Source organism: Saimiri boliviensis, chromosome 18 (assembly GCF_048565385.1).
Source record: "Saimiri boliviensis isolate mSaiBol1 chromosome 18, mSaiBol1.pri, whole genome shotgun sequence".
Taxonomy (NCBI): Eukaryota; Metazoa; Chordata; class Mammalia; order Primates; family Cebidae; genus Saimiri; species Saimiri boliviensis.
In genome coordinates, this window is record NC_133466.1 from 19,018,130 (window position 1) to 19,041,987 (window position 23,858).

General features: G+C 38.2%; 1 protein-coding gene across 5 annotated transcripts in view; it reads left to right on the top strand.

The window, feature by feature from the left end:
* Positions 1-23,858, top strand: part of MRPL39 (mitochondrial ribosomal protein L39) — a 198,719-nt gene that overhangs the window by 124,987 nt on the left and 49,874 nt on the right. The window contains exon 10 of one of the 5 annotated variants that reach the window (XM_074389438.1): positions 2,157-2,230. The exons of the other annotated variants lie outside the window; for them this stretch is intronic. Within the exon in view, the coding sequence (XP_074245539.1) occupies positions 2,157-2,230 (74 nt within the window). The remainder of the gene's footprint in view (positions 1-2,156; positions 2,231-23,858) is intronic. 5 annotated transcript variants of the gene reach the window in all.

Here is a 23,858-nt window from a genome sequence, read left to right on the forward strand (position 1 = left end):
TATTGAAGAGTTTTGAATCTATGTTCTTCATGGATCTTGGCCTGAAGTCTTTTTTTAGTTGAGTCTCTGCGGGTTTTGGTATCAGGTTGATGTTGTTCTTATAAAATGAATTAGGGAGGATTCCCTCTTTTTGTTTTGTTTGGAATAGTTTCAGAAGGAATGGTACCAGCTCCATTTCGCACATCTGGTAGAATTCAGTTGTGAACCTGTATGAAACTCGACTTTTTTTTTGGTTGTTAGGCTACTAATGGCTGCCTCAACTTTAGCCCTTGTTATTGGTCTAATCAGGGTTTGACTTCTTCCTGATTTAGTCTTGGTAAGGTGCAAGTATTTAGGAATTTATCCATTTCTTCCAGATTTACTGGTTTATTTGCATAGAGTTGTTTGTAGTAATTTCTGATGGTAGTTTGTATTTCTGTGGAATTGGTGGTGATATCCCCTTTACCATTTTTTATTGCATTTGTTTGATTCTTCTCTTTTTTCTTTTTTATTAGTCTAGCTAGTGTCTATTTTGTTGATCTTTCAAAAAAAAGCTGCTCCTGGATTTATGGATTTTTTGAAGGTTTTTTTTGTGTCTCTGTCTCCTTCAGTTCTGCTCTGATCTTAGTTATTTCTTGTCTTCTGTTAGCTTTTGAATTTTTTTGATCTTGCTCCTCTAGCTCTTTCAATTTTGAGATAGAGTGTCAATTTTAGATATTTTCTCGCTTCTCATATGGGCATTTATTGCTGTAAATTTCGCTCTAGACACTGCTTTAAATGTGTCCCAGAGATTCTGGTACATTGTGTCTTCATTCTCATTGGTTCCAAAGAATATCTTTATTTCTGTCTTCATTTCATTGTTTATCCAGTCATTGTTCAGGAGCCAGTTGTTCAGTTTCCATGTAGTTGTGTAGATCTGAGTGAGTTTCTTAATCCTGAATTCTAATTTGGCTGCACTGTGGTCTGAGAGAGTGTTTGTTATGATTTCCATTCTTTTGCATTTGCTGAGGAGTGATTTACTTCCAATTATGTGGTCAATTTTAGAGTAAGTGTGATGTGATGCAGAGAATAATGCATATTCTGTGGATTAGGGGTGGAGAGTTCTGTAGATATCTATAAGGTTTGCTTGGTCCAGATCTGCATTCAAGTCCTTGGTATCCTTGTTGATTTTCTGTCTCGTTGATCTAATATTGACAGTGGAGTGTTAAAGGCTCCCACTGTTATCTGTGGGAGTCTAAGTCTCTTTGTAGGTCTTTAAGAATTTGCTTTATGTATCTGGGTGCTCCTGTATTGGGTACATATATATTTAGGATGCTTAGCTCTTCTTGTTGCTTTGATCCCTTTACCATTATGTAATGCCCTTCTTCGTCTCTTTTGATTTTTGTTGGTTTAAAGTCCATTTTATCAGAGACTGGGATTGTAACCCATGCTTTTTTTTTTTTCTCTCCATTTTCTTGGTAAATCTTCATCTGTCCCTTTATTTTGATTCTATGTGTGTCTTTGCATGTGAGATGGGTCTCCTGAATATAGCATGCTGATGGATCTTGATTTTTTAAGAGTTCACTCAGTTTTTTAAGAGCATTTTGCCAGTCTGTGTCTTTTGATTGGGGCACTTAGGCCATTTACATTTAACGTTAATATTGTTTTGTTTAAATTTGATCCTGTCATTTTGTTACAAGCTGGTTGTTTTGTCCATTACTTGACACAGTTTCTTCATTGTGTTGTTGGTCTTTACCATTTGGTATGTTTTTGCAGTGGCTGGAGTGGTTTTTCCTTTCTGTATTTAGTGCTTCCTTCAGGGGCTCTTGTAAGGCAGGTATGGTGGCAATGAAATCTCTCAGCAATTGCTTGTCTTTAAAGGATTTTATTTCTCCTTCACTTATGAAGCTTAGTTTGGCTTGATATGAAATTCTGCTTGAAAGTTCTTTAATGATATTAAACATTGCCCCCCGCTTTCTTCTGCCTTGTAGGGTTTCTGTGGAGAGATCCACTGTGAGTCTGATTGGCTTCCCTTTGTGGGTGAACCTACCTTTCTCTCTGGCTGCCCTTAGCATTTTTTCCTTCTTTTTAACCCTGGTGAATCTGATGATTATGTGCCTTGGGGTTGTTCTTCTTAAGGAGTATTTTTGTGGTGTTCTCCATATTTCCTGTATTTGAATGTTGGTCTCCCTTTCTAGGTTGAGGAAGTTCTCCTGACTAATATGCTGAAGAGTGTTTTCCAGCTTGGATTCATTCTCCCCATCACATTCAGGTACACCAATCAAGCTTAGATTAAATCTTTTCACATAATCCCATATTTCTTGGAGGCTTTGCTCATTTCTTTTCACTCTTTTTTTCTCTATTCTTACCTTCTCATTTTATTTCATTGAATTGATCTTCAATCTCTGATAGTCTTTCTCGGCTTGATTGATTTGGCTATTGAAACTTGCATGTGCTTCGCAAAGTTCTTGGTTTGTGTTTTACAGCTGCAGCATCATTTGTATTTTTCTCTGAGCTGGTTACTCTATCATTTCATCTAACCTTTTTTCAAGGTTTTTACTTTCTTTGCATTTGGTTATAACATGTTCCTTTAGCTCAGAGAAGTTTGTTATTACCCACCTTCTGAAACCTGCTTCTGTCAATTTGTCAAACTCATTCTCCATCCTGTTTTGTTTCCTTGCTGGTGAGGAGTTGTGATCCCTTGGAGGAGGAGAGGCATTCTGGTCTTTGCAAATTTCATCTTTTTTTTTTGTTGGTTTCTTTCCATCTTCCTTGGTTTACCTACCTTTGGCCTTTTAAGTTGGTGATTTCAGATGGGGTTTCTGAGTGGACATACTTTCTGTTGATGTTGAAGCTATTTCTTTCTGTTTTTTAGTTTTCCTTCTAATAGTCAGTTCCCTATACTGCATGAGGTGTTTTTTTTTTTTTTTTTTTTGGTTATACAGGGTTCAGGGAGCTGCTTGAGGAGGCAGTCTGTCCCTTGTCTGCCTGCATAGGTGCTGCTGGACTCCCTCTGACTCAGCCCAGCTGCTGTTTAGGCTTCCTCTGGCTCTTTTTTACATAGCTGAGATTAGACCCACCTTTGCAATCGTGGATGCTCTTCCCCCCACGGAGCTTGACTGTCCCAGGTCAAGCTTGATCTGATTGCTGGCTGTGAAACTCTGAAGTGAGAGGGCTTCAGTTTACTGGTCTTTGTGGCTGTATCTCCTGTCTCCCTGCTTTCAGCTCTCCCTCTTTCTGTTGGGCAGGTAGATCTGTCCCACAGGCACTCTTAGTGCTAGCTAAAACCTCTGCCCCATTCTGTGCTGACAACTTGAGGCACTGGGCCAGCCGGAGGTGTCACTCAGATCTGCACTGGCAACTTGCAGTGCTTCTCAGCCCAGCAGCATTCTCCCTGACTGTGAGTTTCAAAGGGTATGGGAGAAGCACCGTATCTGAACTGGAGTGTGGAGGGGGTAAAGTCCATGATCCTCCAGTCACTTGCACTTCCTGGGTGGGGCAGCACCCCACCCTGCCTCAATGTGCCTTCTCTGGGCTATACCCACTGTCCAACCAGTCCCATTGAAATGAACCTGGTACCTTGGTTGGAAATGCAGAGTTCACTCATCTTCTGTGTTTCTCTTGCCGGGAGCTGTGATTCAGAGCTGTTCCCATTAGTCCATCTTGACGGAAGTCCACTCAATTTTTTAAGAGCAGTTTTAGTTTCATAGTAAAATAGAGTAGAAGATACATAGATTTCCCTTATACCTACCTCCACCTTTGCATTGGCATAATTTCCTTCATTGTCAATATCCCACACCAGAATGGTACATTTGTTACAATTGATGAACTTTTATATATTTTGATAAATCTTTTATTACTTTAATGGTATGAGATAGTCTCCTACATTTTCTCCTAATACTGTTAAGGGTTGCTTTTAGTCTTTAAGTTCTTTAATCCATGTGGACTTTCTGTTGGTGTATAGAATGAGGAGAGACCTAATTTTCTGATACATTTCAAAATCTATTTCTAAATTACAGACTATCCTACTGGCAGATTCACCTGGGTCTCCACTGAAAGATTTAGGATAACAAAGCAGTTCATAGCAGGCATCAAGTCAGGACATTGTGGGTTTATCGCTGGACTCATCGATAGGTCTCAGAAACCAAAGAACAGGCCACAGTATTACCAGGTTTAGTGAGTGGCATGACTTTTGTGGATTCTTCCATGTCAGGGTTGTTGGCTTATTAGGCAAAAGGGACATTCAGATTGAAAAGAGATATAGCTGGCCTGTCCTTACAACTGGATATTAGGATCTCTCAAAACAACTGACAGAGCAGCAACCATAGCAGCAAATATGGCAGAACGAACACAGCCAAAGTGTTTTCCAAGCAAATATACATAGACAGCCTTTAGGAGAATATTTCCTGGGAAAGGCTTCCTCTCTGTAGTGTCATTAATTTATTCCATGTATACCATAACATTTTTAAGTTCTTTAAAATTTTTAATACAATGGAGAGAAGGAAAAAATCATTTTTAATTGTTTTGTTAGAAAAATGAGATTTATATGTATTCTCTCCCTCAAAAATTATACAATAAAAGCAATCAATTTTAATAATGATTTTTTGAGACAGAATCTCACCCCGTCCCCAGGCTAGAGTGCAGTGGCACCATCTCAGAGCTGGGATTACAGGTGTGTGCCAATGTGCCCAGGTAATTTTTGTATTTTTATTAGAGATGGGGTTTCACCATAGTGGCCAGGCTGGTCTCAAATTCCAGGCCTCAAGTGATTTGCCTGTCTTGACCTCCCATTTGGGATTACAGGTGTGAGCCACTGTGTCTAGCTCAATTTTAATAATTTGAGCAGGGATCATATTTTTTCCTATAAAAATTCTTCCTTATAAGTTAAACAACTACATGGGATTTCATGGCTACTTTGGTATTCATATAACTCTTTAAGGAAAATAAAACTTTAGTTTTATTTATAAGGTTATTTGTATAAATAACCTTGAGTTATATAAATAACTTTGAGTTACATAGTTATAATGGCATTACATGCTTTAAAGTAAAATCTCAATGTCCATTGTCTCACTTATCATAATTTAAAAGTATAATCCAGAATCCAGTTTGTAATTTCCAAGATGACTGTCACTGTAAGTATTTGAAACATAGTTGATCTTCATAAAAAATTTTTTTTAATGAAAATAATTCTCTGGGAATATCCCATATGCATTCTAAATTTCCCAGTTGGTATAGGTAATTTTTCTTATTCTTCCACAACACATGGTATTCTTTCTATGAATGACATCAGTTTGGAAATACCCCGTGGTTTTCTGAGTTATAAATGGGTATCTCAGTATGAACTCCTGATTATATTATGATTCATACTTTCACTTCTGTTTTTTTTTATACTATCATTTTGAAAAAGTGAAAATGAAACTTTGTCTCACTGGCCAACAGTTCACAAGGTAGAGAGAAAAGCAAGGTTTAATGGAATGATTTTTCAAAATATTGAAGAATTGTTATCTGAGAATTATGTAAAAGCCATTTTTTTAAGAACAGAACAAGATTATATTTCAATATACAAGTTCTGTATAACCAAAAATAAAACACCACAGTAAAATGAATGAGAAAAAGCATATTTGCAATTCTAGACAAAATATTAACTTCTTTAATCATAAATAAACTCTTCAGAAATCAGTACATAGAGACTAACATTACAAGGGAAGTGAAAATAAAAGGAACGGAGGAAAATGGAATGGTACAAATGAGTTATAAGGCTATATGAGTATGATACAGTTAATATTAATAGCTTAGAAAGTAATTTTATTATGAATTACATTATTGATACTTACAAATATTGATATCTGACGTTTGTACAGCTTTAGGAAATGAAAAATTCTCAAATGCTGGGAAAACTTACTCTAGTCATGGAGGGTTTACTGAAAAATGTAGATTTTTGCATAAACTTGTCCCCAGCAATTCCAAACCATAGGAGTCACTCCAACAAAGTAGTTAGATACACACACACACACATACACATACATGTTTACTACATAGAAAATGTGTAAGTAATATATAATGCCCCAAGAAACTACTTATTTATCAACTGGTTTATAAAATAATAAACTGGGGGGTAGGAACAGACAAAAGGTACTTAAGTAAAAACACTACATTTCACAAAAAAGCCATTTCTTAGGGAAAAGCAAATGTAGTTGGAATCAGAACAAAAAAATGTTCTTTGAGAGCTTCTCTGGAATGTAACAGTGCCTACTTTCAGAGTTCTGCTCCATATAAGAGCATTGATTATAATTTCTTCTGGTTATTTATTAGTTATGACTTTTAAAAATTGTCTTTCTTAGTGGAACTAGGTTATGAACCCTAGCATTTTAATTTTAGAACTTGTTCTCTTAATTATTACACTACAGTAGCATTTGATGATAACGCTAAAGAAAGAAAGAAGAAAAGAAAGGAAGCAAGGCATGGAAAGTCCCAGCATGACTCCAGGTCTGAGTGCATTTATTCATATTGCGAGTTTTCTTAGGGCAGGGGTCACGCCTCGTCTGGCTATGCTCTCGTATGTCAGTTCCTGGCACATAGCAACACCTGACAAATATTTGTTGAATAAATGAGTACAGTAGCTTAAAAGCAAATTTTTGTACTTCTTGGTTTTCTGTAGAAAGCCACAAGAAAATAATTTCATCTGAGGTCTTGGCATTCTAGTAATTGTGAAGTTTTAAGACCTGTATGAGCTCCTCTTATGAGAGCCTTAAAGTATTAGTATCATGAGGTATGAGGTCTAAGGCTAGATGTCTCAATGGCTTCTGATTCTTTATTAAGCTGGACTTGTAGCATGGGGATTTTAGGAGGGATTATAAGACCTTTGTAAGGATTAATTTGATTTTAAAAATTGTTAGCTGGGTGAGGTAAATCACACTTTAATCCCAGAACTTTTGGAGGCTGAGGAGGGCAGACCCCTTGAGCCCAGGAGTTCGAGACATGCCTGGGTAACATGGTGAAACCCCATCTCTGCAAAAAATACAAAAATTAGCTGGGTGTGATGGTGTATGCCTGCAGTCTCAGCTACTCGGGAGGCTGAGAGGTGAGAGGATTGCTTGGGCCTGAGAGATGGAGGCTGCAGTGAGTCGTGATTGCGCCACTGCACTATGGTTTGGGTGGCATAGCGAGATCTTGCCTCAAAAAAAAAAAAGTTAAAATCTATTAAGGGTAAATTTACTTTCTTGGGCTGCTTGTCACCAAATGGTCATTCTTAACAAATAATTATGTCTTGTGGGTTGATATGTGCTTTAAAATTTTATTTTATGTATTTATTTTTTGAGGGTTTCATTACTGTTACCCAGGTTGGAGTGCAGTGATGCAATCATAGCTCACTGCAGCCTCAACCTCCCTGGGCTCAGATGATCCTCCCCATTCGGCCTCCTGGGTAGCTGGGACTATAGATGTGTGCCACCATGCTGAGCTGATTTTTCTTTACTCTCTTTCATTTTTTTTTTTTTTTTGTAGAGACAGAGTCTGGCTATGTTGCTCAAGCTGGTCTTGAACTCCTGAGCTCAAGCATTCCACCCTGCTTCATCCTCCAAAGTGTGGGGATTACAGGGTGAGCCACCATGCTGTCAATATGTATTTTTAAAATAAATAAATAAATTCTTCACCTTCAAATCTTCTCTTACCAGACCAAAGTTTGTTTCTGTCAACCTTGCTTTGATGATTATATTTCAAATTTACCAATTCTTTTGGGGTAAGGCGAAGAATGCTCTTGTATAAGAGAGGATATCACCTGTTTTTAACCTTCATTAACATTTTAAGATGGAATAGTCCAACATACCAGTTAAGCAGTCAACTCCATGCATTTCTAAGAACAGAAGAGGGACATGAATATATAAGTGTTGAGGAATAAACAGAATGTCTTCATATGTGCAGTAGCCAAGTGACATAAAGAATGTATAGTAGAGAATAGAAAAGTTATTTCTTCTAATAATTGTCAGGAGGGCTTCAAAACATCAGTTAAAAGTGTTAGAATATTCCAATGTCAGTTATACCAGTAACCTGGTCTGAAAATGACATTGAGAATGTGTTGAGAATAATAATGATATTAATAAAAATGCTTATTATTTTAAGTAAGGACATTTTGTGATAGCTTGTTAATCAGCATTTGATTACCAGAACAGGATTGTTTTAAGAATTAAATGGATAGTAATGAAAAAAAGTAGAACAGTGAGATTTTATTTGAAAACTTAAGGAAATTGAGTGCAGTGAGATGGGTCATCTGAATAAGGTCAAATAGTTTATAGGCCAGTAAGACTCAACTTGTAACTTGTTAAATGGTTTTGAAAGAAATAATGTGTTATAATATAGGGAGTTGGTTCACCTGGCATATGAAAAAAAAAAAAAAAAAGAAGAATCTATGAGTACACTATGGCAGAAAAATCTAGCAAAATTGGGTTCCAAGTTTTTTCCTTTCTGATGATTGTTGAAATTGTGGCATTAACATTCTTGGCTTGGTGTCATGATCATTTGATTGAATCAACCTTCCACTTACTCTGAATTCAAGTCAAGTAATCAATATTAGGTTGGTGCAAAAGTAACTGCAGTTTTTGACATTACTTTGAAAGGCAAAAAACACAATTACTTGCAATTACTTTTGCCCAAACCTAATATTTCAATTCTAATTTGACTTTCAATATGATTTTACAAGAAAGAGGATGCTTTAGCTTGAGATCCCCCTTGGCAGTTGTATTTCTTGTAATTAATAAGATGATTTTTTGTTTGTTTGTACAGAAGTTTTTTGAATCTAGTTTTTGTGAATTATAATTTCTGTTTGACTGAATTTGGCACCCTGACAAAATTGAGTTTTTGAACTAACAAAGCTGAGAAAGAGAGTTAGGGCTGCAGTGGCCTTCCAAGGTTGTTGCCAGTTGAATGATTTCTCCTGTCCTCTAGCTTCTTGTGGAGACACAGTGTGATGAATACATGGTAAAAAGCATGGCATGGGGTGGGGTGCTGCAGATGATAGCTCCCATTCCAAAGTGTTTCTCCAATAGCTCGTATGACGATGAGGGAAAGAAAATAATGCACTTGAGAAGAATCAGAGTAGGGAGAAAAAGGAGACCTATTTGTTGCAAGCAAATTTTTCTGACATAGTAAGCTCTGAAAGAAATCTGTCATGACTATTTATCAGGTGTAATGGTTAATTTTAAGTGTCAACTTAACTGGGCTATGGGATGCCCAGGCATTTGATCAGACATTATTCTGGGTATATCAGTGAGGGTGTTTTTGGATACATGAGCCAAAATACAAAAAAAAAAAAAAAAAAAAAAAAAAATCACAGGAGAAACAGGATAGACTGAGTAAAGCAGATTGCCCTCCATGATGTGGGTGGTGCCACGTGGTCTGATTAGTTGAGGACCTGAAGAGGACAGTGGCTCACCTTCCTGTGAATTAAAGGGAGCTCTTTCTGCCTGAGTGCCTTTGAGACGTCACTTTTTTTTTCTTCCTGCCTTTGAACTCTAACTGAAACAGTGGCTTGCCCTGAGTCTCAAACTTGCCAGGCTTACCACTGGAATTATTAGCTCTCCTGGTTTTCCAGCTTGCTGGCTTCAGATCTTGGGACTTGTCAGCTTTATACTCATTTGAGCCATTTCCATATAATATATTATATCTCTATGTCTCCTATTGGTTCTGTTTCTCTAGAGAACCCTGATTAATACATCAGATACCATCATAGTATGTCATATTATCAGGAAATTTTACTTTTGCAAATGGATTAACGTCTTTAACGTAGTCACTTGCAGGGCAAATTCTTTTAATCTAAATTAGATTTTTGTGACCCAGGGTGAATGTGTTTTCTATTTTTTTCCTTGCATAAGGATACATCTCTTTAACAGTTTTCAAATCTATCTTCAGTAACCGAATTAAAAAATTTTGTGTACTCTTATGACATAGAAGCCTGTGGTTCATCTCATCTGGTTTGTTTTGTTTGTGATGCTGCCATGTCTGTGGTTCATCCCATCTGGTTTGTTTTGTTCATGATTCTTCCACTTAACAGTCTCTTCCCTCACTTAACAGTCTCTTCCCTCAAATCCCCAAACTAAACCTTGGAGTGTCTCTCCATTGGACCACCAGCTACAATGTCAACAGCTCAACGACTTGAAACTCTTGCTGAAGTGTTTTAAAGGATGATTTATTAAAGGAAAATATAAATTAACAGTTGGATATCCTCCACTATAGTAACTTAAGACCACTCATTATTTCTACAAACACTTACTAGCACCTACCAGTAGGCCAAGCTGGAGAAACAGTGATAAAATAAGCAGACTTTTTCCTTGAAGAGGGAAGGTAGGAAAACAGATATGAAGACTGAGGGAAAGAAAAGTGCCTGATACTTACTGAGCACCTACACTTTACCAAGCACTCTGTGACAGGCTTTCCAATGAATCTTTATAACAGCTCTCTAAGGGAGGTACTATCATCCCTCATCTATGTATGAGGAAACTGAGGCTCAGGGAGGTTCTCCAGTTACGAGCATAGAAATTATAGCCAGCATTCACTGAGCCTCAGTGACAGGGTGGAGTTAAAACCCTGATCTGTTTTCCTTTTTGTTCGTTCCACTTCACCTTATGCTGTGCTCTAGACTTACACTGCCCAGTATGATGGCCACTATTCATGTGTGCTTATCCAGCACTTGAGATGTGGCCAGTCCAAATTGATAAATGCTATAAGCACAAACAAGATTTCAAAAACTTATATGAAAAAACCAAAATATCTCATTAATAACTTTTATATTGATTACATGTAGGAATAACAACTCTTTAGCTATACTGGTGTATGAGGGTTCTCCAGAGAAAGGGAACTAATAGGAGATAATTAAATTTTTGTATATTTAATTTATATATGTAATAGGGCATACATACATACATGCATATACATCTATGTATACACACATGTACATATATGTATATATAAACACACGTATATGTATATACACACATGTATGCATACACATATGTATATGTGTATATATACATATACATGTATGTATACATAGGTATATACATATGTATATGCCTAATATCCTGTTACACATGTAACACACACACACACATAGAGAGAGAAATAGGAGAAAGGAATTTATTTTCAGGAATTGGCATTTCTCTATTGATCAGTGATATTGAGCTTTTAAAAATATACTTTTTGGCTGCATGTATGTTTTTTTTAGAAAAGTGCCTGTTCATGTGTTTTGTCTACTTTTCAATAGGGTTGTTTGCTTTTTATTTTGGTAAATTTCTTTAAATCCCTTATAGATATTGGATATTAGACCTTTGTCAGATGCAGTTTGCAAATATTTTCTCCCATTTTGTAGGTTTTCTTTTTTTTTTTCTGTTGATAGTTTCTTTTGCTGTGCAAAAGCTCTTAAGTTTATCAATTTTTGCTTTCATTGTGATTGCTTTTGGCATCTTTGTCATAAAATCTTTGCCCATTCCTATGTCTAGAATGGTATTGCATAAGTTGTCTAGGGTTTTTATAGTTTGGGATTTTACATTTAAGTCTTAAATTTATCTTGAGTTTATTTTTGTAAATGGCATAAAGAAGGGGTCCGGTTTCAGTCTTCTGCATATGGCTAGCCAGTTACCTGAGCACTGTTTATTTAATAGGGAGTCCTTTCCCCATTGCTTGTTTTTGTCAGCTTTGTCAAAGATCAGATGATCATAGGCATGTGGGCTTGTTTCTGGGCCCTCTATTCTGTTTCATTGGTCTTTGTGTCTGTTTTTGTATCAGTACTATGCTGTTTTGGTTACTGTAGCCCTATAGTATAGTTTGAAGTTTGGTAACGTGATGCCTACAGTTTTGTTCTTTTTGCTTAGGATTGCCTTGGCCATTTGGGCTCTCTTTTGGTTTCATATAAATTTTAAAATAGATTTTTTTTTCTGTGAAAAATGTTGCTGGTAGTTTGATAGGAATGGCATTGAATTTGTAAATTGATTTGGGCATTATGGCCATTTTAATAATATTGATTCTTCCTGTACATGAGCATGGGATGTTTTTGTAGTTTTTTTGTTTGTCATCACTGATTTCTTTGAGCAGTACTTTGGAATTCCCATTGTAGAGGTCTTTCACCTCTCTGGTTTGCTGTATTCCTAGATATTTTATTCTTTTTATGGTAATTGTGAATGGGATTGCATTGTTGATTTGGCTCTTGGCTAGGCTGTTGTTGGTGTATAGGAATGCTAGTGATTTTTGTACATTAACTTTGTGTCCTGCAACATTGCTGAAGTTGTTTATTATCTGAAGGAGACTTTGGGTTGAGACTATGTGGTTTTCTAGATACAGAAACATGTCCTCTGCAAAAAGGGATTGTTTAAATTCTTCTCTTCCTATTTAAATATGCTTTATTTCTTTCTTTTACCTGATTGATCTGGCCAGCGCTTCCAATGACATGTTGAATAGGAGTGGTCAGTAAGGGTATTCTTGTGTTGTGCCAGTGTTCCAGGAGACTGTTTTTGGCTTTTCCCTATTTAGTATGCTGTTGTCTGTGGGTTTGTTACAGGTGGCTTTTATTATTTTGAAGTATGTTCCTTCAGTACTTGGTTAATTGAGAGTTTTTAACATGAAGAGATATTGAATTTTATCAGAAGCCTTTACTGCATCTATTGAGATAATCATGTTTTTTTCTTCCTTAGTTCTGTTTATGTGATGAGTTAGATGTATTGGTTTGTGTACATTGAACCAACTTTGCATCCCAAGGATGAATTTTACTTGATTATGGTAGATTAGCTTTTTGATGTCCTGCTGCATTTTGTTTAGAAATATTTTATTGAGGATTTTTGCATCAAGGTTCATCAAGGATATTGGCCTGAAGTTTTCTTTTTAAACTGTGTCTCTGCCAGGTTTTGGTATCAGGAGAATGCTAGCCTCATAGAATGAGTTGGGGAGGAGTCCCCTTTTCTCAATTTATGGGAATAGTTTTAGTAGGAATGGTACCAGCTCTTCTTTGTACATCTGGTAGAATTCTACTGTGAATCCATCTTGTCCTGGTCTTTTACTACTTAGTAGGCTATTTATTACTCATTCAGTTTCAGAGCTCATTATTGATCTGTGCAGGGAATCAATTTCTGGCTCAGTCTTGGGAGGGTGTGTTTCCAGGGACTGATCCATATCTTCTAGGTTTTCCAGTGTGTGTGTGTAGAGGTGTTGCAGTAGTTTCTGATAGTTATTTTTATCTCTGTGGGGCAAGTGGTAATGTCATTTTTCTCTTTTTTAAAATTATACTTCAAGTTCTAGGGTACATGTGCAGAATGTGCAGGTTTGTTACATAAGTATATGTGTGCCATGGTGGTGTGTTGCATCCAGTTCTCCATCATCTACATTAGGTATTTCTCCTAAAGCTATCCCTCCCCTAACCCACACTCCCTGCTATACCTCCCCTAATTGTGTTTATTTGGATCTATTCTCTTTTCTTCTTTATTAGTATAGCTAGTGGCCTATCTATGTTGGTAATTTTTTCAAAATGCCAATTACTGGATTCACTGATCATTTGCATTTTTTTGTGTGTGTGTCTCAATTTCCTTCAGTTTAGCTCTGATTTTTGTTGTTTCTTGTCTGCTGCTAGCTTTGGGGTTGATTTGCTGTTCCTTCTCTAATTCTTTCAGCTGTGAGGTTAGCTTGTTAATTTGAGATCTTTCTAACTTTTTGATGTGAGCATTTAGTGCTATAAATTTCCCTCTTAACACTGCCTTAGCTGTATCCCAAATATTCTAGTATGTTGTATCTTTATTCTCATTAGTTTCAAAGAACTTCTTGATATCTGACTTAATTTCATTGTTTACCCAAAAGTCATTCAGGAGCATGTTGTTTAATTTTCATGTAAGTACACGGTTTTGGGCATTTTTTTTTTTTTTTGGTCTTGACTTCTATTTTTATTGCACTGTGGTCCAAGAGTGTATTTGGTATAATTTTTTTTTTTTCATTTGCTGAGGATTGTTTTATGTCCAATTATGTGGTCAACTTTAAGGTATGTGCCATGTGGTGATGAGAAGAATGTATATTCTGTTGTTTTGGGTGGAATGTTCTGTAGAGGTCTAGCAGATTTTGTTATGTTTTGGGACATGTTGAAAATGGGATGCTTCTGAGACATACAAGTGGAGGAATCAAGCAGCCACCTAATTATTCAGGCCTGGAGCTTAGTAGGAAAGCCTGTACTACAAATAAAATCCAACCCAGAACACCAAGATATAATTTTTTAAATAGTTGATCTAATAAACAGGATAATATATTAAGAACTTGACTGGGCATAATTAAAGAATTAGGAAATTTAAAGAAAATACAAAAATATCTTCTCTATAGTGCACATAGAGAAGTAGGGATTTTATTTTTCTGAAAAAGAGCAGTTAAAAGATGAATAATATATTGATTTTTAAAAATACTTTAAGTTCTGGGATACGTGTGCAGAATGTGCAGGTTTGTTACATAGGTATACACATGCCATGGTGGTTTTTTTGTACCCATCAACCTGTCATCTACACTAGGCATTTCTTCTAATTCTATCACTCTCCTAACCCCATGGCCTGACAGACCCTGGTGTGTGATGTTCCCCTTCCTGTGTCCATGTGTTCTCATTGTTCACCTCCCACTTATGAGTGAAAACATGTGGTATTTGGTTTTCTGTTCCTGTGTCAGTTTGCTGAGAATGATGGTTTCTAGCTTCATTCATGACCCTGTAAAGAACATGAACTCATCCTTTTTAATGGCTGCATATTATTCCATGGTGTATATGTGCCACATTTTCTTTATCCAGTCTATCATTGATGGGCGTTTGGGTTAATTCCAAGTCTTTACTATTGTGAACAGTACTGCAATAAACATACGTGTTCATGTGTCTTTATAGTAGAATGATTTATAATCCTTTGGGTATATACCCAGTAATGAGATTGCTGGGTCAAATGGTATTTCTGGTTCTAGGTCCTTGAGGAATCACCACACTGTCTACCACAATGGTTGAACTAATTTACACTCTCACCAACAGTATAAAAGCATTCCTATTTCTCCACATCCTCTCCAGCATCTGTTGTTTTCTAACTTTTTAATGATTGCCATTCTAACTGGCAAGAGATGGTATTTCAATATGGTTTTGATTTGCATTTCTTTAATGACCAGTGATGATTAACTTTTTTTCATGTTTGTTGGCCACAGAAAGAGGTCTCCTTTTGAGTTGTCTGTTCATATCCTTTGCCCACTTTTTGATGGGGTTGACTTTTTTCTTGTAAATTTGTTTAAGTCCCTTGTAGATTCTGGATATTAGCCCTTTGTCAGATGGGTAGATTGCAAAAATTTTCTCCCATTCTGTAGGTTACCTGTTCACTCTGATGGTAGTTTTTTTTTTTTTTTTAAGAAGCTCTTTAGTTTAATTAGATCCCATTTGTCAATTTTGGCTTTTGTTGTCATTGCTTTTGGTGTTTTAGTCATGAAGTCTTTGCCCATGCCTATGACCTGAATGGTATTGCCTAGATTTTCTTTTAGGGTTTTTATGGTTTTAGGTCTTATGTTTAAGTCTTTAATCCATCTTGTGTTAATTTTTGTATAAGGTGGAAGGAAGGGGTCCAGTTTCAGTTTTCTGCATATGGCTAGCCAGTTTTCCCAACACCGTTTATTAAACAAGGTATCCTTTCTGCATTGCTTGTTTTTGTCAGGTTTGTCAAAGATCAGACGGATGTAGATGTGTGGCATTATTTTAGAGGCCTCTGTTCTGTTCCATTGGTCTATGTATCTGTTTTGGTATCAGTACCGTGCTGTTTTTGTTACTGTAGTATTGTAGTATAGTTTGCAGTAAGGTAGCAGGATACCTCCAGCTTTGTTCTTTTTGCTTAGGATTGTTTTGGCTATATGGGCTCTTTTTTGGTTCTATATAAAATTTAAAATTGTTTTTTTTTTTTTTTTTTTTTATTTTATTGCATTTTAGGTTTCGGGGTACATGTGATGAACATGCAAGATTGTTGCATAGGTACACACATGGCAGTGTGGTTTGCTGCCTTCCGTCCCCTCACCTGTATCTGTCATTTCTCCCCATGCTATCTCTTCCCACTTCCCCACCCCCCGCCCCTCCCCCATTTCCCCCCAATGGACCCCAGTGTGTAGTGCTCCCCTCCCTGTGTCCTTGTGTTCTCATTGTTCAGCACCCGCCTATGAGTGAGAATATACGGTGTTTGATTTTCTGCTCTTGTGTCAGTTTGCTGAGAATGATGGTTTCCAGGTTCATCCATGTCCCTACAAAGGACATGAACTCATCGTTTTTGATGGCTGCGTAATATTCCATGGTGTATATGTACCACATTTTCCCTGTCCAGTCTATCATCGTTGGGCATTTGGGTTGGTTCCAGGTCTTTGCTATTGTAAACAGTGCTGCAATGAACATTCGTGTGCACGTGTCCTTGTAGTAGAATGATTTATAATCCTTTGGATATATACCCAGTAATGGGATTGCTGGGTCAAATGGGATTTCTATTTTTAGGTCCTTGAGGAATCGCCACACTGTCTTCCACAATGGTTGAACTAATTTACATTCCCACCAACAGTGTAGAAGTGTTCCTATTTCTCCACATCCTCTCCAGCATCTGTTGTTTCCCGATTTTTTAATGATCTCCATTCTAACTGGTGTGAGATGGTATCTCAATGTGGTTTTGATTTGCCTTTCTCTGATGACCAGTGATGATGAGCATTTTTTTCATATGTTTGTTGGCCTCCTGTATGTCTTCTTTTGTAAAGTATCTGTTCATGTCCTTTGCCCATTTTTGAATGGGCTTGTTTGTTTTTTTCTTGTAGATCTGCTTTAGTTCTTTGTAAATTCTGGATATCAGCCCCTTGTCAGATGGGTAGGCTGCAAAAATTTTTTCCCATTCTGTTGGTTGCCGATTCACTCTACTGACTGTTTCTTTTGCCGTGCAGAAGCTGTGGAGTTTGATTAGGTCCCATTTGTCTATTTTGGCTTTTGTTGCCATTGCTTTTGGCGTTTTGGTCATGAAGTCCTTGCCTACACCTATGTCCTGAATGGTTTTCCCTAGATTTTCCTCTAAGGTTTTTATGGTGTTAGGTCTGATGTTTAAGTCTTTAATCCATCTGGAGTTAATTTTGGTGTAAGGTGTCAGGAAGGGGTCCTGTTTCTGCTTTCTGCACATGGCTAGCCAGTTTTCCCAACACCATTTATTAAACAGGGAGTCCTTTCCCCATTGCTTGTTTTTGTCAGGTTTGTCGAAGATCAGATGGTTGTGGGTATGTTGTATTTCCTGTGAGGCCTCTGTTCTGTTCCATTGGTCTATATCTCTGTTTTGGTACCAGTACCATGCTGTTTTGATTACTGTAGCCTTGTAGTATAGTTTGAAGTCCGGTAGTGTGATGCCTCCTGCTTTGTTCTTTTTGCTTAGAGTTGACTTGGCTATGCGGGCTTTCTTTTGGTTCCATATGAAGTTTAAGGTGTTTTTTTCCAGTTCTGTGAAGAAGGTCATTGGTAGCTTGATGGGAATAGCGTTGAATCTGTAAATTACTTTGGGCAGTATGGCCATTTTCACGATGTTGATTCTTCCTAACCATGAACATGGAATATTTCTCCATCTGTTTGTATCCTCTCTTATTTCATTGATCAATGGCTTGTAGTTCTCCTTGAAGAGGTCCTTTACGTTCCTTGTTAGTTGTATTCCTAGGTACTTTATTCTCTTTGTAGCAATTGTGAATGGCAGTTCGTTCTTGATTTGGCTCTCTTGAAGTCTATTACTGGTGTACAGGAATGCTTGTGATTTTTGCACGTTGATTTTGTATCCTGAGACTTTGCTGAAGTTGTTTATCAGTTTCAGGAGATTTTAGGCTGAGATGATGGGGTCTTCCAGATATACAATCATGTCATCTGCAAATAGAGACAATTTGATTTCCTTCTTTCCAATTTGGATACCCTTTATTTCTTTTTCTTGCCTGATTGCTCTGGCTAGAACTTCCAGTATTATATTGAATAGGAGTGGTGAGAGAGGGCATCCTTGTCTAGTGCCAGATTTCAAAGGGAATGCTTCCAGTTTTTGCCCATTCAGTATGATATTGGCTGTTGGTTTGTCATAAATAGCTTTTAATGTTTTGAGATACGTTCCGTCAATACCTAGTTTATTGAGGGTTTTTAGCATAAAGGGATGTTGAATTTTGTCAAAAGTCTTCTCTGCATCAATCGAGATAATCATGTGGTTTTTGTCTTTGGTTCTGTTTATGTGATGAATTATGTTTATGGACTTGCATATGTTGAACCAGCCTTGCATCCCCGGGATGAATCCTACTTGATCATGGTGGATGAGCTTTTTGATATTGTTGAGTCTCTGCCGGGTTTTGGCATCAGGATGACGTTTGTCTCGTAAAATGATTTGGGAAGGATTCCCTCTTTTTGGATTGTCTGGAATAGTTTCAGAAGGAATGGTATCAGCTCCTCCTTGTATGTCTGGTAGAATTCAGCTGTGAACCCATCTGGACCTGGGCTTTTTTTGGGTGGTAGGCTCTTTATTGCTGCCTCGACTTCAGACCATGTTATTGGTCTATTCAGGGTTTCGGCTTCTTCCAGATTTAGGCTTGGGAGGTTGCAGGTGTCCAGGAATTTATCTATTTCTTCCAGTTTTACTAGTTTATGTGCATAGAGTTGTTTGTAATAATCTCTGATGATGGTTTGGATTTCTGTGGAATCTGTGGTGATATCCCCTTTATCGTTTTTTATTGCATCAATTTGGTTATTCTCTCTTTTCTTTTTTATTAATCTGGCTAGTGGTCTGTCTATTTTGTTGATCTTTTCAAAAAACCAGCTCCTGGATTTATTGATTTTTTGGAGAGTTTTTTGTGTCTCTATTTCCTTCAGTTCTGCTCTGATCTTAGATATTTCCTGTCTTCTGCTAGGTTTTGAGTTTTTTTGATCTTGCTCCTCTAGCTCTTTCAATTTTGATGATAGGGTGTCAATTTTCGACCTCTCCTTTCTTCTCATGTGGGCACTCATTGCTATATATTTTCCTCTAGAGACTGCTTTAAATGTGTCCCAGAGATTCTGGTATGTTGTGTCTTCATTCTCATTGGTTTCTAAGAACATCTTTATTTCTGCCTTCATTTCATTGTTTATCCAGTCAACATTCAAGAGCAAGTTGTTCAGTTTCCATGAAGGTGTGTGATTCTGAGTTAGTTTCTGCATTCTGAGTTCTAACTCGATTGCACTGTGGTCTGAGAGACTGTTTGTTATGATTTCTGTTCTTTTGCATTTGCTGAGGAGTGATTTACTGCCAATTATGTGGTCAATTTTAGAGTAGGTATGATGTGGTGCTGAGAAGAATGTATATTCTGTGGATTTGGGGTGGAGAGTTCTGTAAATGTCTATTAGGTTTGCTTGTTCCAGGTCTGTATTCAGGTCCTGGATATCCTTGTTGATTTTCTGTCTGGATGATCTGTCTAATATTGACAGTGGGGTGTTAAAGTCTCCCACTATTATTGTGTGGGAGTCCAAGTCCCTTTGTAGGTCATTAAGAACTTGCCTTATGTATCTGGGTGCTCCTGTATTGGGTGCGTATATATTTAGGATCGTTAGCTCTTCTTGTTGCAGTGATCCTTTTAGCATTATGTAATGTCCTTCTTTGTCTCTTTTGATCTTTGTTGCTTTAAAGTCTATTTTATCAGAGATGAGAATTGCCACTCCTGCCTTTTTTTGCTCTCCGTTTGCTTGGTAGATCTTCCTCCATCCCTTTATTTTGAGCCTTTGTGTATCCTTGCATGTAAGATGGGTTTCCTGGATACAGCACACTGATGGGTTTTGGCTTTTTATCCAGTTTGCCAGTCTGTGTCTTTTGATTGGGGCATTTAGTCCATTGACATTTAGGGATAGTATTGTTATGTGTGATTTTGATACTGTCATTTTGATGCTACCTGGCTGTTTTGTTGGTTAGTTGATGCAGATTCTTGATTGTGTTCATGCTTTTTTACCATTTGGTGTGTTTTTGGAGTGCCTGGTACTGGTTGTTCCTTTATAAGTGTAGAGCCTCTTTCAGGAGTTCTTGTAGAGCAGGTTTGGTGGTGATGAAATCTCTGAGCGCTTGCTTGTTCACAAAGGATTTTATTTTTCCTTCGCTTATGAAGCTTAGTTTGGCTGGATAGGAGATTCTGGGTTGAAAGTTCTTTTCTTTAAGGATGTTGAATATTGGCCCCCAATCTCTTCTGGCTTGTAGGGTTTCTGGTGAGAGATCTGCTGTGAGTCTAATGGGCTTCCCTTTGTGGGTAATCCGACCTTTCTCTCTGGCTGCCCTTAGCATTTTCTCTTTCATTTCAACCTTGGTGAATCTGACGATTATGTGCCTTGGGGTTGCTCTTCTTGCGGAATATCTTTGTGGTGTTCTCTGTATTTCCTGGATTTGAATATTGGTCTGCCTTGCTAGGTTGGGGAAGTTTTCCCGGATAATATCCTGAAGAGTATTTTCCAGCTTGGATTCATTCTCTTCATCGCATTCAGGTACACCTATCAGACGTAGATTAGGTCTTTTCACATAGTCCCACATTTCTTGAAGATTTTGTTCATTCCTTTTTGCGCTTTTTTCTCTGTTCTTGCCTTCTCTTTTTATTTCATTGAGTTGATCTTCGACCTCTGATATCCTTTCTTCTGCTTGGTCAATTCGGCTGTTGAAGCTTGTGCATGCTTCACGAAGTTCTCGCGTTGCGTTTTTCAGCTCCATCAATTCACTTATACTCCTCTCTATGCTGTCCATTCTCGTCAGCAGTTCGTCCAATCTTTTTTCAAGGTTCTTATTTTCTTTGCATGCGGTTAGAACATGTTCTTTTAGCTCGCTGTAGTTTCTTACTACCCACCTTCTGAAGTCTGATTCTGTCATTTCATCACTCTCCTTCTCCATCCGGTCTGGTTCCCTTGCTGGTGAGGAGTTGTGATCCCTTTTAGGAGGAGAGGTGTTCTGGTTTCGGGAGTTTTCATCCTTTTTACGCTGGTTTCTTCCCATTTTTGTGGGTTTATCCACCTGTTGTCTGTCTCTGTCCCAGGGAGTTGGAGCTTTATGAGTTTCCGTTGCACTACTGCCTTTTTTGATTTTTCTTTCAGGTCTGACCCGCCCAGCTAGCAGCACGCCTAGCCACTGCCTGCCCGCAGGGGCTTTGCTGAGCTGCTGTGGGCTCCGCCCAGCTGCCCTGAGCTCTTCCCTGTAGTCCTTTTTATATGGGCGTAGTTAGAACTGTCTCCGCAACGGTGGCCCCGCCTCTGTTATGGCGGACTCTCTCTGTTGTGGGAGGTTGCCTCGGCAACGGCGGGTTGCCTCGGCAACGGGGGCCTGCCTCCGTAGCGGTGGAGAGTCTCAGTAATGGCGGAAGCCCCTCCCCCACCGAGCCGGGCCGTCCAGGATCAGCTGTGCTTGGTTTGAAGGGCTCAACCCAGAGGGTTTCCAATTACTGTTTTTGTTTTCGTTGTTGTTGGGGGTGGAGGGGTGGGACCAACCGAGCCTGATCACCTGGCTCCCTGACTCAGAGTCTTTTCTTTTAAGTTGAAGGATCCCGAGTTCCGGTCGCTTGTTGAAAAGGCGCCGGGATCTCCCGTACTGCGACTCATGGAGTCGGCTCGAACTGCGGCGCCGGCTCCTGGCAGATTTTTTGCCTATGAATCTCCTGGCCTGACTCGCTATTTCAGATGAATGGGCAACTCTGCCGTCTCAGAGCTCTGCTCGCCAGCTAAGAGGGCTCCCAGACCAGTGGCTTTTGTACGGAGAACCGCAGCAACAGGGCGTGGTCACAGCAGCCTCGCGGGCGGAATCAGCCCCACAGGGGCCAAAACAGCCCCACCAGCTGGGACTGCGACACTGACAACCCCTCTGCCTGGGTATCTCCTGGTCTGTGGGCAATAAGAGTTCGTCTGTAAATGCGGCGTTCACTCACCCTCTGCACTTTCACTGGGAGCTGAAGTCCTGAGCTGTTCTTAGGCGGCCATCTTCCCAGCATCCTCCTAAAATTGTTTTTTTCTAATTCCGTGAAAAAAGTCAATGGTAAATTAGTGGGGATAGCATTGAATCTATAAATTACTTTGGGAAGTATGGCCATTTTCACAATATTGGTTTCCTATCCGTGAGCATGGAATGTTTTTTCATTTGTGTCCTCCCTTATTTCCTTGAGGAATGAGTTGTAGTTCTCCTGGAAGAGATTCTTCACATGCCTTATAAGTTGTATTCCTAGGTATTTTATTTTCTTTGTAGCAATTGTGAATAGAGGTTCACTCAGCCTCCCAAGTAGCTAGGACCACAAGCATGTGCCACCATGCCCAGCTCATTTTTTGTATTTTTGGTAAACATGGGGTTTTACTGTGTTAGCCAGGATGGTTTTGCTCTCCTCACCTCTTGATCCACCTGCCTTGGCCTCCCAAAGTGCTGGAATTACAGGAGTGAGCCACCAGTGCCCAGCCAGTTTTCCAGTATTTTACTGAGGATTTTTACATTGATGTTGATCAGGCATATTGGCCTGAAATTTTCTTTTTTTTAAAGTGTTTTTGCCAGATTTTGATATCAGGATGATGCTGGCCTCATAAAATGAGGTAGGGAGGAGTTCCTCTTTTTCTGTTGTTTGATGTAGTTTCAGAACAAATAGGACCAGCACCTCTTTGTACTTCTGGTAAAATTTGGCTGTGATCTGTCTGGTCCTAGGACTTTTTTGGTTGGTAGGCTGTTAATTACTGTCTCAATTTCAGGACTTGTTTTTGGTCTATTCAGTGATTCAACTTTTTCCTGGTTTAGTCTTGTGAGGGTGTGTGTGTCCAGGAATTTATTAATTTCTTCTAGATTTTCTAGTTTTTTTTTTTTTTTTTTTTTTTTTTTTTAAATGTGTAGAGGTGCTTATAGTATTCTCTGATGGTAGTTTGTATTTCTGTGGGATCAGTGGTGGTATCCCCTTTCTCATTTTTTATTGTGTCTATTTGATTCTTCTCTCCTTTCTTCCTTATTAGTCTGGCTAGTAGTCTATCTATTTTAGTAATCTTTTTGAAAAACCAACTCCTGGACTCATTGATTTTTGAAGGGTTTTTTGTGTCTCTGTCTTATTCGGTTCTGCTCTTATCTTAGTTATTTCTTGTATTCTGCTGGCTTTTGAATTTGTTTGCTCTTGATTCTCTAGTTTTTTAATTGTGGTGTTAGATTGTCAAATTTTTTTCTTTCTTCCTTTCTCCTGTGGGTATTTAGTGCTATAAATTTCCCTTTAAACACTGCTTTAGCTGTGTCTCAGAGATTCTGGTATATTTTGTTCTCATTTCTTATGTCTTTGTTCTCATTTTGTTCTTATTTCTGGTGTCTTTGTTCTCATTGGTTTCAATGAACTTATTTATTTCTGCCTTAATTTCATTATTTACTAATAGTCATCGAGGAACAAGTTGTTCAGTTTCCATGTAGTTGCATGGTTTTGAGTGAGTTTCCTAATCCTGAGTTCTAATTTGGTTGCATTGTGGTCTGAGAGACTGTTTATTATGATTTCTATTCTTTTGTATTTGCTAGGGAGTATTTAACTTTCAAATATGTGGTCAATTTTAGAATAAGTGTGACATGGTGCTGAGAAGAATGTATATTCTGTTGCATCTTCCTGCACACTTTTTTATGACATTTACTCACATTAAGCGAAGACAATAGGCTCAATGAATTGGACCAGAAATCAGGAGATATTGGGTACTAATGAGAAGGAGATGAGAAATCATGTGAATTAAGAGAGATAACCTCAGTTTCTGATTTTCCAGTTCCCAATATATTTCTAAGAGATCTGATTGTATTTTCTTTTTCACTTCTGACTATCTATGAAGTTTCCCTCGTTTGGGAAAACATTTTTCATCCCTGAATAATCCCTGACCAACACAAGAATTAAATAGGATCGGGCCGGGCACGGTG